We start from the raw sequence: 25,532 nt of genomic DNA, 5'->3' as shown, positions 1-25,532 counted from the left end.
TTGACACTGTCGGCCAAAACTTCAGGGGCATTCCTTTCAGCTTGCAAAAGCAAGTTGAACAAGAACTCAAAAGCCTTATAAAGGTTGACATCATTGAACCTGTGCAGGGTCCCACACCATGGGTCTCGCCCACAGCCCTGGTTCCAAAGAAACAGGCAGGTGAAAGCATTTGCTTGTGTGTTGACATGCGTCTGAACAACCATGCAATCTTGAGCGAGAGAGATATCTTGCTCCGCAGATACAAGACATGGTACAACAGTTGAATGGTGTTCACATCTTCTCAAGCCTGGATTCAAATAAAGGATACCATCAGCTGGAAATAGCAGAAGAATCTCCATCCAAACCACCTTCACCACCCATTGCGGGCTGTACCGATGCAAGAGTCTTAGCTTCAGTATCTCGCTTCTAGCAAAAGAGGAGATATGAATCTCAATACAAAAAGGAGTAAATTATAGTGATGATATACTAGCTTATGAAACGAGCCAGGGAGAACATGATGCAGCTCTCACCAAGGTCAGTCAGGTGCTGCAAGATGTTAATCTGACACTTAATAAAGAAAAGTGTACTCTTCGAACAAACTCTTTGAAATTCTTTGGACACATTTTCTTGGCAGATGGCATGCAGCCTGATTCCAACAAGGTCACCGGTCTAGCAGCTAGACCACCCTCGGACAACTTATCCGCCCTTTGATCATTCCTAGGACTTGCAGCTGTTGTACGAGGTATATACCGAACATTCCTTCTAAGTGTACCGCTCTGACAACTTATAAAAAAGGTGCCCACAGTCAGATGTTCTTTGCAATGCTTCTTTCGTTTCAAGAAACAAAGAATAAAATAACCATGGCTGATCTTGCCTATTATGGTGCCTCTGCTCTCACTGAACTGATTGTTGATTACAGCCCTAAGGGCTCAGAGCTATCTTTGCACAGAGAGACCCTGACCCAGAAGCACTACGACATATTATTGCATTTTCCAGTTGGAGTCTCACCAAACCTGACGTGGCATACTCACAGGCAGAAAAGGAGTCTGTTGCTGTTATGTGGCCCAGTGAGCATTTCCATCTTTTCCTATTTGAAAAGCCCTTCTCGTATGTGACAGACGATCAAGCCCTACTTATGATATTTGGCAGTCCTAAAGCCAAAATGCTTCCTTGCATCGAGAGCTGGAGGTTACGTCTCCAAGACTCGTGATTCAAAATAGTCCACAGAACTGGCTGCAGACATCATATCTGTCTTTCCTGTACAGAGCTCACTCCCTGCCTATTCCATAGTAGAGGAATAATGAGGTATGATGTCCCACAGTCCCATCCATATGTACTAAAAATGACAAGATCTAATATGTGTGCAGTAAAGGTTGTACAAGCTCTTAGCGCTTTCAAAAATGTTATAGTGGAGATGGCCTGCACTCGCAAAGACTACTTTTATGTGGGACTTGCTTGATTATTGCTTGATCACTTCAAGATCAAGTAATAGAACGTACACATGAAATGCACAGAGGGGTGGTAGCAACAAAAAGACTCCTCAGGTGAAAGGCCTCGTTTCCACCAATGAACCATCAAGTTGAGGAAAATGTGAGTACATGCCATGTGTGCCAAGCTTAGGACAAGGATGGCTCTCCTGAATCCCTTCAGCTGTCAAAGATCAGATCACATCAGATGTGTGCTGAGAAATTGCTATTGACTTCTCTGGACTGATAGCAACTGGTCAACACCTACTAGTAGTCATCAACAAGTGTTCCTGATTCCTTGAAGTGATGGCGGTACCCATTCGACTTCGGACAGGACCCATTCTTCATTGAATAAGATATTTGTCTTTCTGTATCCCCGTTATTGTGAAATCAGATAATACCCCCTATGTTCTGGGAAATAATTGAATGGCTTTGCAAGGAAACTGAGGTTTAAGCACCAGATCACACCCCTGGGTCCACAAGAGAGTGATGTGGTCAAGCATTTCATGGATACTTTGAAAAAAGCTTTGCAAGTAGCAAAATGAACTAATGTTTGGATGGAAAATTTGCACAACTATTCTATATTGATGAACCACCAAATCAACGCCATATCCTCCTCCTGCTCCCACATGCTCCGCCCGCTTCAAAAAACATTCAGCTGGATCCCCACAGAATCCAGTAAGACGGTCACCCACAGATTCATCACTAGCATACTTGACTACGCCAACACACTCTACACCGGTGTCACCCAGAAACAGCTCAGGAAACTACAGAACATCCAAAACGCTGCAGCCAGACTGGTCCTTGACATACCCCTCCTCAGCCAAATAATACAACACAAAACCTCCGACAACTCTACCGGCTCCCAATCAACAAGAGAATCACCTTCAAGCTTCTGACGCGTCTACAAATCTCTCCACGACGCAGGACCAGTATGTCTGAACTTGCCCTGGCCACCGTTGCATGGATCCACAAGACCAGAACCGGAGGAAGACCCTTCTTCTACCTTGCCTACTAGACCTGGAACATCTTGCCCCTCCACCACAGGCAATCCCTGTGGCTGACCCAATTAAGAAGGACCTCAAGACCTGGCAGTTCGACTGAACCTCTTCGCCCAGGCGAATCAGCAGCCCCCTCTCCCCTCCCCCTCAGCACCTTGAGACACTCACGGGTGAGTAGCCGCACTTTACAAACTCCTGAATGATTGACTGATGTGGGGGATTCAACATCCTGCAAATCACCTGAAATTCAATGAAGGAATGCTATATCCAAAGACTATATGAAGCATTATGCAAGCAAATGCCTAGAAGCCTGTCCCACAACGTGCAAAAAGTTGATTTTCATCCATGCATGATCATTGATTTCAGTGACACCATGGTCAGGGTCTGGAGAGATGGATATGATATCACTCAAAATACTTTGTACTTCAGGATTCTGAAGGGAGAGGAATGTCACAGGGCAGTGACTAATGATTTTCAGGAAAGGGACAGTGATTCAGACTGAGGGGGCCACTGGATGTAAAATTCCTGACGGTGATTCAAGACTGGCTGACAAGCAACCTGTCGGCAATCCTTCATGTTCCCCAAACATGTCTCCACCTGTCCTCCTCACACCTGTCCCTCTTTCTCTGTCCTAGTTTGCTGATATTGCCCTATTGGAGGTCATTACATCTACCTCTCCACAATGAAGGCCTTGCAAGTTCATCCGCCCTCCAGTCTGGACTAACGTGAGATTGATATATATATATATATATATATATATATATATATATATATATATATATATATATATATATATATATATATATATATATATATATATATATATATACCAGTTAAAACAAACTGTTTTAAACTAAGGGGTTATGGAGCACACTGCCACTCATCCCAGCACAGTTTACCCCATTGCATCCTGGTAAATGCAGTACGCTTAGTTTCAAAGTTGCTGTAGCCTTTCACCAAAGTTGGGGCAGGTAGTGCTGTTATCTCTAGACACGTGTGTCTGGGTTTAGCCCCTCATCAGTAGAGAACAAAAAGTATTACGAAGCAGAAAAAAGTCATCAGGGGCTTCTGAAATGGTGCCCAAGTCTTCACAGGTCACAGTACCTCTCCACACAAATACTCCTGTGAGTCATTGAGCTGACGAGCTCGTGGAAGAAGCACCCGCGCGCCAGTGAGAGGTCCCTGACCTGATGTGATGTTTGGAAGCCTACTCAGCAAACCCCAAATTTGAAGCCTGTAATCTCTACTGATGACGGTTAAAGAACCAGAAACATGTGTCTAGAGATCAGCACCATCTGCGCCAACTCTGGCGAAACACTCGTAAATATTCTAGCAAAGCAAGCAACATGAGACTGCATTTACCATAATGCCAGGGGCGAACCTTGCTGGGGGTGAAGCGGTGTGCTCTCACCCCGTTCCTGTTTTAAACTAACAAAACCACTGAAATTCACAAGTTAGAGTTATCTCAAATAACTGTAACTCATGCTCTAAAGTAACTATAACTCGCACTTCCGCCATGCATAGTGTTGTCATCAACAATGTCAATTTGTATCTTGCAGTGATATTATTGTTGTCATAGAACATGTCATGAGTGATTTAATATGGGAGGTAATTAGCAGTGATTATATTGTAGTGCCAGAACTTCCTGTAGCATGAGAGATTTACAGGGATGAGACAAAAAGGAAGACACTGGACAGAGGAAGCTGTTGTCACACACAAGGCCTAAACAATGTTGAGGCAAAGGCTTTAGATTGCACTTTCAATGCCTCCCCAGGTTTGTTATTACATGACTCATGAACTCATTAAAGGTAGGAATAAATAAGACAGACCAGGCCATGGAGGGATGGATGGGTCCTAACGGCATAAAAAGACAACACTGAGAAGCCAGAAAAAAATTTGAGGATAGAAAAAAGTAATATTATGGTTATCGAAATTTCAGTAACTCAAACTCAATTCCAAAGTGCTTGGGTGCAATTCTTTCCCCAGTAGTTACAGCACCACATACAATTCAACTCTTCATCAGTCCCCAAGGTGCAATGGTCTTAACTGAATGAGCATTAGCATCACTGTTGTTTAACCTATATGGCCTTACAAATGGCAGGCTACATGCTGCAGACCATCCCCCTCACATCATATCAAAGTACACCCCCAAAACAATCACTTGATTATTAATAAGAAAAAGACCTAAAACCATGTGGTTTGGTTGTGCCTTGAATTCTAGAGGTTGGTAGTTGTTCAACCCGTAGCGTGAACATATTTTTTTTTGTTTATTTGATCAATTATACAGTACAACGTAGAGAAACATGTATAAGGGCACTTTCCATCATAACAAATGAGTTAATGATGCAGATTGATGTTCAGGTACAAATTTAGAGAAGTGAAGAAGGTGAGTATAAACCAGGGTTTTGGTGGAGTAGAATATAGCAAGGATTAGAGCTTCAGACTTTTTCTTGGACAGGTGAGTCCTGAGTTGTTTTCTGAAAGGAAGGAGAGGTGTCAGTTTCTGAAGGATGCTGACACAGAGTGAATGATTGTTTGCTGGCAATTGTTGTCTTGATCTTTGGTACTTCCAAGAGAAAGGAGTCTGCTCCTCAGGCCACTGCAGCCTCCAAAGATGCAAGATATGGTGGCTTCTTGTTAAGGCTTGCCTTGTGAATAAAGACGCATAGTATGGATTGAATTCTGTCTGGGAAGGGTAGCGAGTGAAGGCTAAGGAGAGTAGGAGCTATGTGATAAAACCGTTTATCACCAAGAGTGTAGAATTATGTAAATCACAAAAACTATTGCTACTTAGGTGCTGAATTTGAAGGTGTCCTCGCCACATGTTTTTCCTAATTAATTCTGGAGACCTTAACACATATATTTCCTAAAATATCCAAGAGCGGAAGTGCAGGCCATTGGGTGATGGATGGGAGGTAGGACAGCCTTTGGTGTGGTTTGGGGGCTTGTGGTATTGAGGGGTCCAGAGGGGGCTGGGCTGTCCCTCAGCTGACAGCCCTTGTCTCTCTGCAACTATAGTTTTACCAGCTGCAGATGGGAAACGGCCGTTCTAACGCAGGAAGAGCCATGCGTGCCGTTCCAACGCAAGCGCAACCGTGCTTGCCTGAACTACAAATCTGCCTTAACCACGCGTATGCGTGGTTAAGGCAGATAGCGGTCTAGTGTTCGGGAGGGGCGGTTTGAAGAAGAGGAAGCGTCGGAACAGGAAGCTCCAGACGCAGACAGGTAAGTGGGGCTAGGGCAGTGTTTGGGGGTCAGGGTTTTCGCACTTGGGAGGAAGTTTTTAAGGGCTGGAACTGGGTTTGGGGCGGGGAGTTTATAGGAGTGGGGCGGTTTTAGTGCTCAGGGCAGGGGGTCGGGGTACTTTTTTGAAAAAATGGGGCAGGGGTTTAGGCCTCAGGGCAGTGGAACGGGTTGGGGTAGTTTTATGAACAGAGCGGAGGTAGGTTTTAGGGTTCAGGATGGGGGAGGGCTGGGGTCAGGATAGTTTATGGTAGGAGTCAGGGTTTTAGCACCAGGACAGGGGAAGGGATAGTTTTAAGAGCCGGGCAAGGTTGAGGTATCAGGGTGGGGGGAGAAGAGGTAGGAGGATAGAATTTTAAGGCTTAGGGCGGGGGGTCGGGGTAGTGGTGATCTTAACCACACATAACCCTTACCAATCATACCTTTACAACAAATTGCGTGGTAAAGGCATGCATGGTAAAGGAATGAGTGATTAAGACTCATTTGTGATTCAGGCTCCGTGGTAGAGGCACACGTGTTTTAGCTATGCATGCCTCTGTCATACAACCGGTGCCGCTCCACAGCTGGCAAAACCAGGTCCTGTGTTTCCAGCTCTGATATTTTTGGATCTGGAAACATCAGGCAATGCATAGTTGCCCAGAGCGGTAATGCCAAACTTCCAAGATACCCCTCCTGGCAACTCATAATGAGGGCTCTAACATGCTAATCAGGGCTTACATGGCAAAAGTGATTGAGAGAATGGCAGGCTCAGAGTTAATCCTCTGTTGTCATTTAGGTTGAAGGAGAGTAGCAAGGGAGTATCAAGGTCACATTGGTAAGACGGGCACTCAGCCAATGTCCGAGGGGCTGGTATCGATGTTCCAGCTGTGGGCTGCTTTTTGGCAGCCAGGGGGGCCGATTTGATTGATTGATTGATTGATTGATTATAATGCTTATATAGCGCATACTGTCACCCTACGGGTATCCTGGCACTTCAGACTAGGAAGAATTGACCAGAATGGAATAGGTCAGAGCAGAGAGACAGGGAGGCACGAAGTTAAACTCTAGGAATGAGCCAGGTCTTTAGGCTCCTACGAATCTATCAGAGAATCAGTTTGTCTGAGGTTCAGGGGTAGTTCGTTCCATAGGCGGGCACCAGCCACATTAAATGCCCTCCCTCCTGACCTAGCACTTTTGAACCTGGGAACCGTCAATAGACCAGCGCTAGAGGAGCGAAGCTGCCTCATGGGCTGGTACCATGTGAACTTTTCTTGCAGTGGGACCGGGCCCAGCTCGTGCACCGCTCTGAATACCAAGCAGAGAGACTTAAAATGGACCCTTACCTTAAAAGGCAGCCAATGTAGGTCTCTCAGGGCCAAGGTGGTAGATGATCACTGCTGCCTATTAAGCGCCAGTTTTGCTGCTGCAGACTGGACTCTCTGCAATCCCTGAATGACATATTGTGGAGCCCCCAGATACAGAGAGTTACTGTAGTCCAGCCTGTTTATCAATGTGCTTCTTACCACCAATGAGCGTAACTGTTTTGGTAGAAGCGGGAGTATTTTATGTAACATACGCATTAAGGAGAAACACACACTGGAGGTCTTATTTGCCTGTGACTCCTTCTGAAGGTTCTTGTCAATCAGAACCCCCAGATTGCGTACCTTACTAACCTGTGTTAATGGTTCCTCCTCAGGGGTAAGTCTAAGCTCAAAAGATAGATGTTTAGGCATCCTGGTAGAGGAGCAGTACACCACCTCAATCTTTCTGCTGTTAAATTGGAGGGAATTTCTTCTGAGCCAGTCAGCCGTCCGACGCATACATTGTTGGAACATGTCCAGAGATATTGCATATTCACCTTCTAGGGAGAATGCCAGTTGTGTATCGTCGGCGTAATTGACTAGGCTGACTACAAATGTCTTAATAATGGGGAGCAGGGGCTGCAGATATACATTAACAAGAATAGGACTAATTGCAAAACTCTGTGGCACCCCATGAACTACCGGGGATTTGTTGGAGGAAAACGGTGCTAAGGTTACTACCTGCTGTCTTCCTGCTAGATAGGACTGAAGCCATTTCGGTGCCCGTCCTTTCACTCCTATCTTCTTAAGTCTCTCCACTAAGATGGAATAGCTCACTGTGTCGAATGCGGCCGACACACCGAGAAGCACTAAAACAGTGGCATTCCCGTTGTCGGCTCGCATGCACAGATTATCCAACATGGTGACCAGAGCCGTCTCAGTCCCATGGCCTGGACGGAACCCGAATTGGTCTCTATCAAGCAGGTGATTATCCTCCAAAAAGCCTGAAAGTATCCCACCAACTGCTTTTTCCAAGATTTTAACCGGATATGGCAGGAGAGAGATGGGCCTAAAACTTGCCGGAATTGACGGATCCGGGGAGGGGTTTTTAATCAATGGAGTCACCACCGCTTGTTTCCAGCATTCCGGAACAATTCCTTCTTCTAAAGACTGATTGCAAATCTGCCTCAGCCAGGGAAAGGTTTTTCTACCAAATGACTTCCAGATTTTATGAGGGAGGGGGTCAAGGGGAGAGCCTGAGGACACACTGTGCGCCAAGCTGTTAAAAGCAACATAAGTGAGGGTCTGAAACTTATCCGAGGTTGTTAGCTGTTGTGGGCCTTCATTCATCATTTGTTCTAAATTATCTTGATCATCGTTATTATTAAGAAGGAGAGTACCGACAATTTTAGCAATCTTGTCCTGGAAATAAAATGCAATCTCATCACATAGTTTTTGTGATGCTGCCACTTTATTATTCAGACACGTAGGGGAGGAAAGGCCCTTAACGATTTTAAAGAGAGCTTTTGTCCCGTTTGGTGCCTTCATAATCGAAGTAAAACAAACAAGGTGATGGACGGAATGTTGCACAATGGCAAAACATTCAACCCCAATCACAGATCTGGGTTTAATCCATCGCTATTTTGCTCACCAAGCCACCCCAGTTCAGACATGGCCATATGCAAATCAGTCTTGGCCCTGTGCCTCATGGGAACAGTCCAGCCCGAACTGCCAAGCCATGTCTTCCCTGGACTGGAATCAAGCATCCTAGGACCAGTTTCTGGCTATCAGTAGTCTTCAGCCAGGATAGCTTGACTCCAGTGGCGTAGTGAGCAAGGGACCCACATCTGGGCATACCCTTCCCACATAGGGTGAACAGCAAAACAAACAAGTTGATGGACGGAATGTTGCACAATAGCAAAACCTTCACCCCCAGTCACAGATCTGGGTTTAATCCATTGTTATTTTGCTCACCAAGCCACCCCAGTTCAGACATGGCCATATGCAAATCAGCCCGAACTGCCAAGCCATGTCTTCCCTGGACCGGAATCAAGCATCCTAGGACTGGTTTCTGGCTATCAGCCGTCTTCAGCCAGGATAGCTTGACTCCAGTGGCGTAGTGAGCATGTGACGGTATAGATCCTTTAGAGAACACAAGTTATACAGATAATGTCAGTGTATGGTTTAGTTTAAAATTGACTTTTTTAACGTGCATTTTTACCCAGCTATAATGTCATTTTAACCTTTGTTTTTCTCAGTAAATTTCTATGGTTTAAAAAACAAAAAAGTTATATATTATTACAATACCTAACTATGACGTCACTTTAACCTTTGGATTTTTTCGTAAATTTCCCCAAAACCTTCAAAGGACAAGTAAAACTTTTTCACCATACCTTACTATGCCAACCTCATGTTGTGCACAGCTTTCAGCTGCAGCCAATTCCCCACAGACATCCATCCTCCACTGTGCGCCGTGCGGGGTTGACCACAGGCCAGACTCTGCACCCAACCCTCCTGAGGGCGCCCAACCCCCGGCACGGCGTAGGATCGAGCGCAGGGTCTGGCCGCTGGTGTGGGCTTCAGCTCAGGGCCTAGTCTCCTAACTCCCCATGACCAGCTAACACTCTTATTGCTTTTTTTTTTTTTTTGGTGCGCAGGATCTGTCCTTTGAGACAGCCCCACATGGCGCAGGCGGTCAGGGTACCTTTACCCAGCCCCCTAATGTGTTATTTTCCGATGGTTAGCAGGACACAGGGACAGAGTCCCCGAGTCCCAAGATGGCAACCCGCAAAAGTTTCCTCAGGTTGCGGGAAGCCAATGAGATAAGTAGTTTGGCCTAGTGGATCCTCTGGCGTAGTACTGCATTGATAGATATACATTAATTTTTACTTTAATTGTGCCTGCTTTCTGGACCAAGCTCTACCTTTCTGCCAAATTTGGTGAAATTCCATTCAGCAGCTTTTGTGGAATTGCTGTTTAATTTTCCTAGTGGAAAATTGCACGGGGAAAAGTGTTTTGAGGCCCCCACTGTTTTCTGAGCTGCCGCTTAGCAAATCCCCCTGAACTTTTTCCAGGTAGGAGCCGAGTTGGCTAAAGCTTTTTTGTTGAAAATTTTGTGAAGATTCATCAAACAGTGCCAAAGTTATTAGCAAAGCCAAAAAATACATTTCCTATGGAAACATGGTCCTAACTATTCATTACCCAGTATATATAACACCATTTTTGACATACAATTCCTAAAATGCAAGTTACATGCATATTGGTTATTGGCAACAAATAATGCTTTTTGAAAAAATAGAGAATATTGCCAAGCTGAAAGTGTCATAGGTGTAGTGGTCAGCGCTCTTGTATTTATGGCTTTGCGCCGGAAACACACATATACACACACGCACCCACGTCATCCGCAGGCCAGGCGTGGCCTGCGGGGTTAATAAATGGGAAGAGCCCGCTCGGGGGTTACTTACGGCACTGGCACAGAGTCTAGTGTGTGCCCTTTCGAGTGCCCATTCCTGCGCCCTGGCGCAGGCCTACATACGGCGGGCCCTCAATTAGCCCGACTCCACACTGGTGACGAGGATGGGGGCCGCAATCCTCGCCCTCCGCACTGCTCTGCCTGACACGGCCACATTGTGTCCCCCGGCTCCACCCAGTGCGAGGAGCAGCGCTAGTGCTCATCAACGGCCCTCGAGTGTGTGTGCGCGTGGCTGCACTGCATTCTGCAACTCTGCACAGCGCAAGGAGCTGTGCTCGTACCCCTAATCAGACCACGAGTAAGTGCCATCTAACTGCCGTCAGCCCTGATCCTGCTCGACTTCGCCCTACTGCCGCCCCTGACGTGCGCACAGGCAGTTGATTCCTCACCAGGCCCCGTCGCCTGCTAGTGCTAAGCGAGCACGACATGTGCTGCATCTCACCGCGTGGGAGGGGCGAAGACCTATGCTCCACACTGTTTTTTCCTCTATTTAAGAACACCAGATGCTACCTGCATCCTGCACACCGAGCGCTCGCCAACAGCAACCTCAGGCCACCCACACCTCTCTGCCCCTGCCGGCCACTGCTTCAGCATTGGGTACTGTGCCATATCTGCCCAGAAACACCATGGGAGAGGTTGCTCTAGCCATCACCTCGGTTCATGTCCCGTTACAACATGCAGCGTCAGGGGTGCTGCCACAGTTCAGTGAGTTTGAGGACCCTGCCACGGCATCCCCCAGATGGAAAATATGGATTGAACGCCTGAACAACTACTTTGCTGCCACCAGAGAAACCGGCGAAGCAGTGAAACGGTCACTTCTCCATTACGCATGTGACGAGATTTTTAAACTCTTCAAACACCTACTGAACACAGGGGCGGCAACAGACTATGGAGCAGCAGTCGCCGCTTTAGACGCTCACTTTGACCCCCAACTCAACCCGGATTTTGAACGCTTCAAACTTCGCCAAGCCCGCCAAAGAGAAGGGGAATCAATGGACACTTTCTACGCACGTTTGTGCGAGCTCGCAAGCACGTGCACTGAAGACGATCAACCGAAAGAAATTAGAGCGCAGCCTATTCAAGGGTGCCGGGACAAGACATTACACGGACTCATCCTGCACCAACCGAAAATCGCGCTGGAAGGCATCCTCATACTAGCAAGGTCCCACAGCCTGTCAGCAGCCAGTGCCAACTAAATGGACCAAGTCCTCACCAAGCCCCCAGGATGGACAGACACGATCAAGCCAGAGTGGGCGGATGCCCTCAGGACAAGACCGAGCGCCGACACAACCCGAAGAGCAAAACCGGACACACCCAAATCGCGGTTCGGCTACTGCGGTTAGGAACCACATGCTGCTAAAGATTGCCCCGCACAAGGAAAAATCTGCACCAACTGCGGAATCCCAAACCACTATGCCACCATGTGTCAACTACAGAATCGAGGCTGCAACACTAGAAGCCAAAAACCACCATCACGGGCAATACGACAATTGTTCCTAGCAACGGCCAAGCCTCCAGAAGAGACATCGCGAACCGGCCATAAATACCAAGGACTAGTCGACTCGTCTCCAGAGAAGGATGAAGGGGAAATATACCTCATATTCTTTGCGAAAGAGCTCAAACGACAGAAGGCCGCAGTCCACCTGCACTGTCCAGATCGCAGGCACAGAATTTAAAGCTGTCATCGACACAGGAGCATCGCTGTCATCGACACAGGAGCATCGGTAAACTTTATGGGCCTCCAACAATATCGACGTCCGCAACCCTGCCCACCAGTCACCCCATCACGGACCCGGATATACGCATATGGAGCTGACACCCCCTTGCCACTGAAGGGAAAGATATCGGTCCCCATCAAAGCCGATGACCTGGAAGTCACTGTTACCATCCATGTAATTGACAGAGAGGCGGACACACTGCTGAGCAGCCACACAGCGGAAGATCTGGGTCTAGTCTCATTCACCAGACATGTCCAGACCCACCAAGTAGAAGAGCTACTCAATCAATTTCCCGAACTCTTCCAGGGTCTCGGCTGCATCAAATGTGACCCCATCAGGCTCCACATCAACAAGACAGTCGCTCCAGTTGCCCTACGCCACTGAAGAATGCCCTTCCACATGAGACCTCTGGTAGAGGAGGAACTGAAGATGTTGGAAAAGCACGGCGTGAACGAAAAGGTTTCTGGACCAACACCCTGGGTATCCCCGATGGTCATCTCAGAGAAACCGAAGCAGCCAGCGGCAATACGCCTCTGCATCAACATGAGACTGTCAAACAAAGCCATCAAAAGGGAACCTTTCATCACACCAACAATGGACGACATCATTGCAAATGTCAACGAATCGAAGGGGTTCTAAAAAATCGATTTAAACGCAGGATACCACCAACTCCCACTGTCCGAAGAAAGCCGCTACATTACTACATTCAGCACCCACCTGGGGCTAAGAAGGTACAAACATTTGAACTTCGGAATATCCTCAGCAGCAGAGGTATTCCAGAGCACAATAAGAGAGCTGTTTTCAGGCCAACCGGGAGTGTTAAACGTCAGCAACGATATACTAATCCACTCAGCAACCGCAGCTGACCACCACAAACACCTACAAAGCACACAAATGCCTGAATGAACATGGGGCAACGCTCCCCAAAGACAAGTGTCAGTTCTTCCAGTCATCCCTCGAATTCTTTGGGTACATGTTTAATCAAGACGGCATCCAAGTTGCTCCCAGAAAATCGCATGCCATTAAGAACGCTCCTGCCCCAACGACACCCACAGAAGTAAGAGGTTTCCTGGGGATGGCAACATACTGCAAGAGATTTATCCGAGGACTAGCTACCCATGCTGAACCGCTCAGAACCCTAACCAGAACAGACGCCGAGTGGCGATGGGGAGCGAGAGAAGAGACAGCATTTCAAGGGATAAAGAACGCGCTTCTAGAAAAAGCCACGCTCACATACCTTGACCCGACCAAGAGAACCAAATTGCTCGTCGGCGCCAGCCCAGTAGGGCTAGGAGCTGTACTGGCTCAAAAACAGGAACCAGGTAGATGGGCAGCACTGTCATTCGCCAGCAGATCACTCACCCCCACGGAAACAAGATAGGCCCAAATCGAGTGGAAGGCGCATGCCATAAATTGGGCCTGTAACCATTTTCATCTGTACCTAACAGGACAACCCTTCACTGTGGTCACTGACCATCAGCCCCTTGTGCCTCTCTTCAAAGGAACTGCTCCTCATTCGCCACCCCCAGATTGAGTGATGGGCCGTGCAGCTACAGTCCTATGAGATGGAGCTGGTGTACCGGCCCGGTGCAAAGAATCCTGCGGATTTCCTGTCCAGGTACTCAGTACCATAGGAGGCACTGGAAGATGAAGAAGACGTCCAGCAGTATGTCCACATGGTATCCGCCGCAGCGTGCCCTCAGGCCATGACCCTCGAGGACATTAAAGAAGCGGCCACTGCCGATACCGTATACACCAGAACCCTCCAAGTGGTCCAAGATGGATCATGGGCAGGATACTTGCGACACGCAAATGCCTTGAGTCCAGAAGACAATGACGGCCTGGCAAAGACATGGTGCATAAGGAACGAACTCAGCACCACAAGTGACGGAATACTGCTAAGGGGATCACGATTGGCCATACCTCAAATGCTGAAACACAGTGCCACCCAACTAGCTCACGGAGGCCATCAGGGGGTGATGAAAATGAAGGCACGGATGAGGGAAAAAGTTTGGTTCCTTGAACTGGAACAAATGGTTGAAGATCTCGTTTGTTGTTGCTCGTCCTGTCAACTGATCAGTACCCCGGAGAGACCAATCCCTGTAATTACCGAAGAGGCATGCACAACCCTGTGGTCCAAGGTGAGCATTGACTTTGGGAGCTTCCCCGTAGGGAAGCACACCTTAGTGATCGTCAATGCGTTCTCGAAGTACCCAGTCATGGAACCAGTGACATCCACCGCCTGCACACATGTGAGCCCCGTCCTGGAGAAAGTGTTCGCCATGTTTGGTTTCCCCCACGAAATCCGAGATGACAATGGGCCACCATTTCAAGGATCAGAATTCGCTGCGTTTCTGAAGCAGCGAGGGTGATCACCGGCATGTCACACCCCAATGGCCACAGGCAAATGGTGACGTCAAGAGAGTTATATGCACCCTGAACAAGATGTTCCGTATTGCGGTGCTGGAACAGGCCGACCCAGAGAAGCGACTCCACAAGTTCCTAAGAGAATACATGAGTACTCCACACTGCACCACGCAGCAAAGCCCCTGGTCACTAATGCTACAAGGCACGAGGAGAGATCTCATCCCCACCTGCCAAGGGTGGACACCCTCCCCGCTGGAGGTGCAAGAAGTGCAAGACCGTTGAGAACGACGAAACATACAAGCCAGTACCCGACGCCGTGCAGCAAATCAGACTCTCCGGCCGGGAGCAACTGTTATCCTCAGAGATCGCCGACCAGGGGGGAAATTCAGGGCGGCCTATGAACCCGGCACATGGACAGTAGTTACCAGCAACAGGACCATGGTAACGGCCAGGAAGGGAGGTGAAGAAGTTTCTAGAAATATCTCCTGGTTCAAAGAAGTTCCCACCGACATCTCGAGCGAGTCAGCTGGTGGCCAACCAGAAATTCCAGTGACCCCAGCCCAAGAGGCAGCAGTCAGAGACCCAGCAGGTGGAGACAATCCAGCGGAGCCGGACAAAAATACTATGCCGCTCCCCTCACCTGTCTCTAGCCAAGGCACCATCCGAGGACACACGCCACGGAGGCCTTCTCCAGAGGTACAGTCTGCGACCCAATCCTCGCCCGAGCCAACAGCTCCAAGACTTTGCGTGCTGAGGTTACAGAGGCTGGTGCCATCAGACTGTACACAAGTATCCTGAACTCTACTAATTTAGTCTCAGTAATGTTTTAAGTATTGTTATTCAAAAGAAAAAAAAAAGACTGAGTTGGAAAGGTATGTAGTGGTCAACGCTCTTGTGTTTCTGGCTCCGCACGGGAAACACACACACACATGCACCCACGTCATCCGCAGGCCAGGCGTGGCCTGCAGGGTTAATAAATAGGAAGAGCCCGCTCAAGGGTCGCTTTATATGCGAATCCTTGCTCCATCACTGGCACTGGCACCGAGTCTAGTGTGTGTCCTTTCGAGTGCCTATGCCTGCGCCCTGACTCAGGCCTACATACGGCGGGCCCTCAATTAGCCCGACTCCACGTTAGGTATTGAGTAGTTTACTTCTCATGTTAGTAAAAATGCAATGATAATATTTAACAAGTCGAAGCAAGCGCTTAGTGCTTAAGTACTCACAAAAACAGAGGTAAATAAAAAAAGTGTATATAAATATATTAGGCAAAGATACGCAAAGGCATAGAATTGACCCCATCCAACTGACGTCATCTATACAATGAATTTCCTAGTCTAACTGCCCAAAGTGTGACAATGTTTCAATCCTAAACTCATTCATGGGTCATCAGCAGGGCAATGCATATTTGGAGAATAAGCATAGAATCTGTATAACCAGGCAAACTCGGGTCAGATGGAAGGGCCAAACTGGTCCCTGCGCTGTGAAACAGCAGTGTTAAATCTGCTTAGAAGGTAAGTGGGACCTGCAAAGTTCTTCAGACACCTGATTGATGACCAATCAAGCACTTGGAGGCAGACTTTAGAACTGTGACCATGGGACATCACTCTTGCAGCTCTATCCACTGAGAGGGAGAAAAAGTGATTCAGCAATCTTTTTCTTTTTTTATAGAATGCTTTCCTAGATTTTACTGGATAGCCCTTTCGGAACATTATCCCCTACGGAACAGACAATACTGAAAATGAAGCACATCTGACACCTACAACTCTTATATTAAATGCTTAAAAGCCAGTGGCAGTATGGATTTGAGGCTAAAGAGCAACTTAAGAAAATCTGTAGGTGATGTTGAGTGTACACTGGATTTCTTTCATTGCACTCATTTGTGGTGCATGATTTAAGCAAGAGTTCATCCTGTCAGGGTGGGTGCATGTGAGAATAGGCGTATGCATACCTGCAGTTCACCAGAACAGAAAGAGAAAACTCTCACCATTGTACACCTCAATTGATTGCAGATGTTATCTCACACCCTACCCCTGTGAACAGAACTGAGAGACATACCTGAAGCTTCTCAATGATGGGGGAGTGTTTCACCTTGTTCTTCGGAGGATGAAGAGCATTTCCAGCTGTTTTCTGTCAACAAAAGAGAGAAAAGGACCTTCTTGAACCAACCATGAAAGTGCAGAAGTCAACCACCTAACATTAAACTCCATTTTCCGATGGTCACATTGGGACTGGTTTTCTTCTGTTCTACCACACTACCCTTATTTTTTCTTTTTCAGAGAAATCTTGAAGACATTTCTTTGTATACTTTTCACCCATATTTCATCCATGCTTCTTTAGCTATGTTCTTCATCTAAACGTCAAATATAGAAAAATGCAGGCTAAAACTCTTCAGATCAAAGAACAAAGAAATAAATTACTCATAGCTGCTGCGCAAACTCTCTCAACCAGAGGGCACACTTACCTCTATATGCTCTGAGGCATAGTAGCTATCTCTGGTTGACCCTAGTTGCCTCATCCTAGGGGCTAAATCCTGCTGTCAATCCCACAATATTACAATTATTATGTCCTTGTTATAGTATTTGCCCTTGTTTGTTGCCCCGCCAGTGACAACTGATTTCAGGGGGTGGGACCCTCTATATGTTGAAACCTTTTTGACTCCCATGGGGTCCTAACGACAATTGTATTTTTTAATCTCTAATTAACATGTTATTTTATGAACTATGTTTTATGGATAATGCTATTTTACATGTGCTTTTATGGCTGCAATAGCCGAAATAAAGCTTTCTGACTGACTGACTGAATATTACAACACAAAAAGAAACAAATCAATTTAACAGGATGGGGACTGAGATCCAGATTCACTCAGGAGAGCACTTGGTAACCTCAGCTGGATGCGTGAAGATGTCCTGCTTTGCATGGACTGTAGAAGCGGAGGAGGAGCTGGCAACATGATGCGGACTACAAGCAACTTCAAAGAGATGTCTACAAGGACCATAAATAACTGCAGGATGAACAGACCCAATACAATGACCTGAATATAACCCAGATGGACAAGGGTTGCAAAAGACAACGGGGTCTGAGAGTTATTGTAGTCATCTACAACAAGGGCATTCATGCAAAAGCCAGCTCAGAATAGCTTTATCGAGAGGAAAAGAAAATGCACTCGACAACTCAGGTTTTGTGGGAGCTGGGCAAAGTTCAGAAGAGAGAAGACATAAGGTTAGCAAAGTGAAAACAGTCAGAAGGTGGAACAGCAGATGTTTAGGGTAAATCCTACAGCAAGAATGTAGTACCTTAATATACCAGAATAGAAACAGTAGGCGTGAAGGGTGTAATAACATCTGTTACCGGGATTCTCAGAGCTTTAGGGCTTTAAAAAAACTTTTCATAATATCATGCATTTACCAGGAAAAAACAGCCTAGGCTTTGTGCTCTGGCGCCGTCCAACTTCAGAATGGTCTTTGCCTTCACTGGCAGGTTTGATTTGTCTTATATTCTTCACATGAAGTAGAGAGATCACAGACACCCTGCACAACACTTGCTGTGCATCAACTCCAAGATAACCTTCTGAGGCACTTGAAGAACCTTATCCAAGTGCTGCTTTTGGTGCAGTTTTCTAGCTGGAACTGACTACTGCTAAAGTGCCAGGATGGTGCTGAAATATATCCCCCCCCCCCATTTCAGTGAGCACCTTCACAGAAAGCCTATGCAAGGACCTGGGATCCCTTATCTTTCTACAGATCATTACTTTGAACTGGTGCAGAGAATACCAAGAAGCTTTGTCCCCGCTTAGAAAGGGTCATTTGACAGCTCAGTTAGTGGACGTTGCAGAACTTCTCAATGTGCTTGGTACTGGATGGACATCTAATCCTGCAATTGATATTTGTGCTAGATGTACTAAATTATTTTGCAGTCCATAATCCTGTTATTCGCAAAAACAGAACGTTTGTTACCACATAGTGACAATGTGGTATTGACTAAACCCCATTTGCGACTTAGAAAAGCCTTTACAAATTGCAAAATGGGTTTTGAGGCTCATTCCGAATCGTAATTTGGAAGGGGCGAGAAAGGGGTGTCTATTCCTAATTGAGAATGTCAATGAAATGTATGAATAGTTTGTCACAATTGTGGTCACAAACCATTACTATGTTGCAAAATCCTTATAAGTGGTAGCAGATTTATAATGTGGAATATAATGTGAAATGTCCTTTGGGAATAGAGTCGGGGAAGCTTGACGGTAGCAGGCAGTCCTCCAGGGCACGGCCTGCTCTCCCCAAAGGCTTCCCAAATGGTAAGCTCTTTCTTAAAGCACACCAGTTCATTTCAGAAATATATTTCTTTAAAAAAATCCTTTTGGAAATGCAAACAGGCATGGTGGGCTGCTGCTCCTTGCTCCTTTTAGCCAATCAAGGGAAGGGGGGGGGGGGGGTTGCAAATAGGAAACTGCCACATTAGTATTAATTAGGCAGGTCGTTCAACGACCCCTGTGACTGAGGAGTTAGCGAGGTAACCTATTGGTACCTAGGCTGCATCACAAAACCAGAAATAAGTTCTAAAGAGTTGGTGCACAATTTGCAACCACTGTTTGCAGTGTCTCCCTTTGCACACATGGCCCTTAGTTATTTAACAGCCCACACATGTGCAGCTCATTAGTGCCAGCATTGGGTACAGTTATGCATTGACCTAGGGACTCCTCCATCATTATTAACTGAATCCCCCTGGTCACCTGAAGCTGAACGCTGTGACTCAGTTTGTGTGACAACCAGAAGTGCACTTACAGGACTACAACACTTCTGTCAGATTTCGCCTCATGCCCACTTAGAGGTGTCAGCCCAGGCATCAGTAAAACTATCCAACTTTTATTTTATTCAGGCCATGGGGGTGAGAAAATATCAGGAAAAAGTATTTCTGGTTTAGGACTAAAAAATAAAAAGTAAAATTGAATAGATTTAAAATTATGAGTAGGACAATGATAATGTTTAGAGTTTGGTTAGGTTTAGAGTGACTGTTATAGGATGGTATACAGTCAGGATTAGGGGTAGGCATATGTTTACATGTGATTAAGGTGAGTGTTATTGAAATTAATTTTTGTCACTAAGGATCTGTCATAGAAGTGTCATAATTGTTGTACGTATAACCTGCACCATTAAAGGAACATATACCTCACACATGGAGCGTTTAAATCACTTTACATTCCTCTTCAAAGAACACAACATCACAATGCATTAACCGTCCACAACCCCGCTTCCTCACCTATTATTCGCTGATTTCATTCTTGTCTTTGGTATTTCTGTACTGCAAACCTAGCCAAAAAGGCAGCAGTGCCTTGTACATGGCCACATACATACATGAGCAGGACTAATGTTTGGAAACACAAGATACATCCTCCAGGTTTTAGGCAACTTCACAAATACAGCTGCTTGACTCACACATTCAGTAATAATAAAACAAACCACAAATCTAGGAGAAAATTTTGGATAATCACCCCAGGATTGAGAGATGTGTAGGCGACAATAAAACTATCCCTTGAATTTTACAGAGGTTCTCTGTCTCATTATTGTATGCTATCGTTGTTGCTTATGAATAGTACTGGATGTTTGTAAGAAGTTATTAACAGATGATACTAGATACTTTGTGAAAGAGGAATGGTTCAATCATTGTCTCTCCATCGGTCTAAGGATGGAAGTTAGATGGACTTAATGTGCACAAAAGAGTATTCCAAAAATGAGGCATGAACTGTGTACCTCTGTCAGTTATAATCAATTCTGGTTCTAGCTACTTCTTTAAAAAAAGTTTTGCCAGTTCAGAAGGTATTCCCCTCAAAGGAACAAATTGTCCCTGCTTAAGAACTAGTTACACATAGGACATCATAACTTTTAGATTTGGTGAGACCTACATAAAAGCCATAAACCTTTGATACCAGGTGTAACTGGGTGCTGGTAAAGATGGAAAAAGTCCAGTACATTTAGCAGTGCTGATCTTAGCTTGTGCGTAAACTGAGCAATTGGTTGTATTTCTCTATAGTTTGCTGCAAATTAGGTCTCCAGAAATAACCAGATATCAAATCTTTGGTTTTCCTAATTCTTGGCCGACCTGCAGCAGTAGCATTATGTGGCAGTTTCAAGATTTCTTGCTGCCATTCTTCGGTGGGAATGAACAATGTATTGTAAGTCAAATGTCTTAGTTTCTGATTGCGAGGAGAAGGGTTACTTCAGATCCAATTTCTCAGCATTTACTTCTTGTGGACTCTTCTTAGATTTTAGGAAAGCGTTGAAGACACCTCTTTAAAGAATACTATATCACAATGCATTACGTGTCCACAACCCACCTTCCTCTTCTATTACTTGTTGACTTTATGCTCGTCTTTGACCATGTACTCCGCTGCTTTATGGGCGGTTGCGTGATAGATATACCATATACACATACACACACACACACACATATATATATATATATATACACACACACACACACACATATATAAATAACTGAGGATATCAAGATGTGTATCAGAAATAAAGAGTTTACATTATCTCAACAGATTGCTCTAACAGCCTGTGCATGTACATGTTTCTTAAGGTCATTATGTAAGTATGACTCAACTGCTAGACTACTTCTAGTTGTCTGTTATTGCTTCAGGTGCCACCAAGAGAAACTCGCATACAGGAAGGCCAGGATGGCATGGCAAGTGATGGTAACGCCATCTAGATGCTGGTTTCCTGAGGTAAACAGCATTTACTTTGCATGCCATAACAATGGGGTCATTACAACTACCGCGTTGTTATTTCACATACAGTTACAATGCAAGCTGAAACAACGACTTGCGTTAGGGGGCAGAAGGTGTTGGATTTAAAATCCAACACCTTCCCTAGTGTCTGCTCAAACTGGAGTTGGAATTATAAATTATACTATTCCAAAATCCAGCGCCCCCTAGAAGCAAGTCGTGATTTCGACTTGCGTTATAACCGTATGCGAAATAACAATGCAGTGGTTGTAACGACTGCGTTGTTATGGCATGCGTTGTAAACACATGCGAAAAAAGGACTATATTCATTTCCTGATGTTGAAGGTTGTCACCTAGCAAGGCAGATCCATTCCCATTCTCCCCCTTCCCGCCAGTCCTTCGAATCGAACATCGCTTACCTCCTCACCATTGTGACCCGAATCTGCCTTGACCACTGGAAGCGGAAGTGAACACGGCGGCTTCTTGCGAATTGGCTTGGGGAGCGGCACCTGAGAAGAATCCAGAGAAACAGCCAGTAAGGGAAGAGAATTCTAATGCTCTGCATACAAAGGTAGAGGGACAAAACATGTGATAAAAACTCCAGGAATTTGCCTGGGGCTGGTTATCCTTCTGTAACACTCCACCTCAACGGGCGAGCTCCAGTTGCTGCTTAATGTAATGCCCCAGCCCTTTGTTACCAAGGTAGTAAATGATATAGGCACCAAAAGATTCAGCCACTTAAATACATACATCATGGTTGAAACTCACAGGTTAGGAGCGCTTGATTTAGAGGTGGGAAGTAAAGGAGGATAAGCAAAACATTTGGAGGGTCTCCATCCATGCCTTAGGGCAATAGCAGCTTCCTGTTTGGGTTTATTTCATTGACAGATACCCCACCCCAATGGCATCTCTTGAGGGGTTGTCAAAAAGAAGGGAGGGTGATCAATCGATCAGCGGGGCATTCTTTACCACTTAGCCAAGTGGAAGGTCCAGTATCAGCCAATGCCCCCAGAGAGTCAATGAAAACAAAGTGGGTAGCTGAACCGTTCCTGAATGAAGAATTATGTGTGTTTGGCGTGACCGGGGGTGTACATGTGGCACCCTAGGGTATCCATTGTGTTGGATATATTTGCCTCACACACCCGAATGGGTGTCATGCTTCATCATTGGCGTTTGCTCCTCGTCGGGGAGGCGGTGCAATCCCCGACGGGCTCACCTCAAAGAGGGGCTCTTTATCGGAGATCTTTTGATCCAACAGCCTATTGGTGAAGTGCGGGTGTGTGGAAGATTGGAGCAAATAGTCAGAAAAAGGATAAAATGTAGTAGGGAGTACCAAAAAGTATTACTTTATTCTGGAGGTCTCCTGCTACGGTTAAAAACGTGAATCCAACTCACTTGGTACCACCTAGTTAGGTATTGTGGTACTAGATGAGGATGGACGGGGAATTGGTCAACATGTTTCTCGCATAAGGAAATTATCCGCGATTCATCAGGACCATTAAGGTGTAGAAATATTAAAAATTGCAATCAATCAGCAGCATGCTAGTGTCATGTGTGAAATGCAAGGAAAGAAGGTTTAAATACCTCTGTAGTCATATCCTATGCCTAAGGGTCGAGGATTATGTGCTCCATGAGTGTTCGGCGGTAAAAGAACAGCAGGAGAGCACCTTAAGATGGTGCTCTGTTAACCTGTGTCCCTGCTGTGTGACCTACCCATCATCACTCGAGCTCGGCGTTTCACACATGACACTAGCATGCTGCTGATTGATTGCAATTTTTAATGTTTCTACACCTTAATGGTCCTGATGAATCGCGGATAATTTCCTTATGCGAGAAACATGTTGACCAATTCCCCGTCCATCTCTTGAGGGGTGCCAGATGGGACCCGTGGCCTTATCTAGTCTTCTCGATATCCCCACCTTTTGGCCCCACCACTACAGCTGCTGAATGTGCCAGGAGGCAGCACAGAATATCAAACTGCGCCTTGCTACACACACTAAATTGTCCATGACACCTCACTGCAAAGTAGAGTTGTTTACTTGAACTGTAAATCAAATCTGGCTTGAAATGTGTGTCTGTGTATATATTATATATATATATATATATATATATATATATATATATATATATATATATATATATATATATATATATATATATATATATATATATATACATATATATATATATATATAATATATATATTACCTACTGGCGGTCGCCAGTAGGTATATATAGTTAGGATTTTTTCTCTATGGAATTTTTGAAAATTCTATGTCTAATAACTTTGGCGTTTGTGGACGGAATTGGCTGAAATTTTCAGGAAAATGGAACATTTTGTTTCTGAGCAGCCCCTGAAAATTTGGGGGGGGGTTCGGCAAGGGGGGGCCGAGAAAAAAGGGGGGTCCCAAAACGCGTTTTTCCCATGTTAATTTCCATAGGGCGGTTGGACTCACTTTTAGCCCGAACGGCTGAATGGATTTGCACGAAACTTGGCAAAATTGTAGGGACTGTTAGCCTGATGTGCCTTTGCTAGGTCTCAATATATGTGCTCCAGTGGATTTTGAGAAATTAACGTTTAAAAAAAGATATATATCGGTAACAGCGCTCCGGGCAGCGCTCCGGTTCGCGTACTTTTCGCGTTACGGAACTACGCGAAGCGAAGCTGATTGGCTCTCCGGTGTCTGTCAACATTCTAAACAGTCTGGAGCGGCCGCCATCTTGTCTCTCGGTAGGATCGAGAGACAAGAGGAGGCCAAAACAAAGGGGGAAATGATCATAAGGGGGGATAGTAGATCCTCGCTGACCCCCTAGGTTTTATGTGGAGGCTTTAAAAGGGCCCCGCGGGGCAAAAAAAAAATAATTTTTTTTTATTTTTTTGCGTGGTGAGCGCCTAGTACGCGAACCGGGAAGCGTTCTAGGCAGCGTACTATAAGGATAAAAGAATGATAGACTTTTCAAATACTGTATGTTAATTGATTGTTGGTTTTGTTGATTATTTTTGAATTTTTTTATTTTTTAAGCAATTATTTATTATTGTTATTGTGTTTCAAAATTTAATAACATTTCTAACATTTAACTAGTTTATGAATTACATATAAAAATGATTAAAGACAAACAATTTTTTAATATTACATACAATTTTATTTTTCGGATTGTTTTTCAAAATTTAATAGAACGTCTAGCATTTGACTGTCTGATATGTGTTCTTGTTCAGTGAACATAAGTTCCCACATTTGACCGTCATCATAATGAAGTAAATGATCCACAGATTCAACACATTGAACTAATTCATGGTCCCGTGATTCATCCATGAAATCTGAGTCATCATTGTCCTCTTTAACTTTTTCTGTGTTGTTCTCCAGAACAATTTCGAAGGAAACATTCTGCTCACCTTCCATTTTATTGCTGTAATTTGCATAAAAAATAAATATATCAGTAGAGATAGGGCACTGTTGGGTTTAAGTTCAGACAGGCACTTGTGAGTTTATAACAGAGAAGTAATCTATGGGCAATGTATGGTTTCAGGCGTGAAGTAGTACTATTAAAAAGTGCCTGTGAAGAAGCCTAAGTAAATTCATAATTATACCACAGAAACCTAAATCAGTCCATAATTATAATAAAGAAGCCTTTCTCAATGTCTAACTCTTACAGAGGGATAGTATATAACTATCTGAAAAAGTTTACCATATTTACTTATAGTGCACAATATACTTCAGTTTTAAAAATAACAACTTACCTTTAGAAACAAGTTGATGTTATTAGTGATATTCTAAATGATATATACAACAAGAAGTAGTAGTCAAAATGGCTGTGTTTCCTTCTCTTCCTTTATATATATTCAGGTATATAACCAATCAAATGTCAGGTAATAAAAGTAGAAAATGAAAGTAACATTTTCATTGGTTGTCAATTCCAACACTTCAGATGTGTTTTGTGAAGTAATTTACCTCACGGTATTTAGAGAGGTCTATAGGCTTAATGGCTAAATGGAATTTCAATCAAATTTGTGAAAATGAAAGGGATTGTTATGTAGTATGAGCTAATGTATATTTGGTGAGAGTGTCTCCAGTCTTTTTTCTGTGAATTACTTTCCCACCTTTTTTTTGGACCGCTTCCCGGGAAGCGCCCCGGTACGCGAACTTGGAGCGTAACGGGAGTCCACCATTTTGTGTTTCGGTCGAATCAAGATACAAGATGGAGGCCAAATAATGTTCAGAATGGGTAGAAGGGGGCACGGTAGATGTATCTTGACCCCCTAGGTTTTCTGAGGGTGGCTGAG

General features: G+C 45.1%; 1 protein-coding gene across 2 annotated transcripts in view; it reads right to left on the bottom strand.

The window, feature by feature from the left end:
* The window catches only part of RCSD1 (RCSD domain containing 1), a 256,342-nt gene that overhangs the window by 62,664 nt on the left and 168,146 nt on the right, over nt 1-25,532 (bottom strand). Inside the window, exons 3-4 of one of the 2 annotated variants that reach the window (XM_086935571.1) lie at nt 21,670-21,759; nt 16,582-16,653 (exon numbers count right to left, since the gene is read on the bottom strand). In XM_086935571.1, coding sequence (XP_086791697.1) covers nt 16,582-16,653; nt 21,670-21,759 — 162 coding nt within the window. The remainder of the gene's footprint in view (nt 1-16,581; nt 16,654-21,669; nt 21,760-25,532) is intronic. The other variant, XM_086935572.1, reaches the window with a different exon arrangement.

The sequence above is a fragment of the Lissotriton vulgaris genome, chromosome 8 (genome assembly GCF_964263255.1).
Source record: "Lissotriton vulgaris chromosome 8, aLisVul1.2, whole genome shotgun sequence".
Classification (NCBI taxonomy): Eukaryota; Metazoa; Chordata; class Amphibia; order Caudata; family Salamandridae; genus Lissotriton; species Lissotriton vulgaris.
The sequence above is the reverse complement of the archived record's forward strand: the minus strand, read 5'-3'. Positions and strand labels throughout refer to the sequence as shown.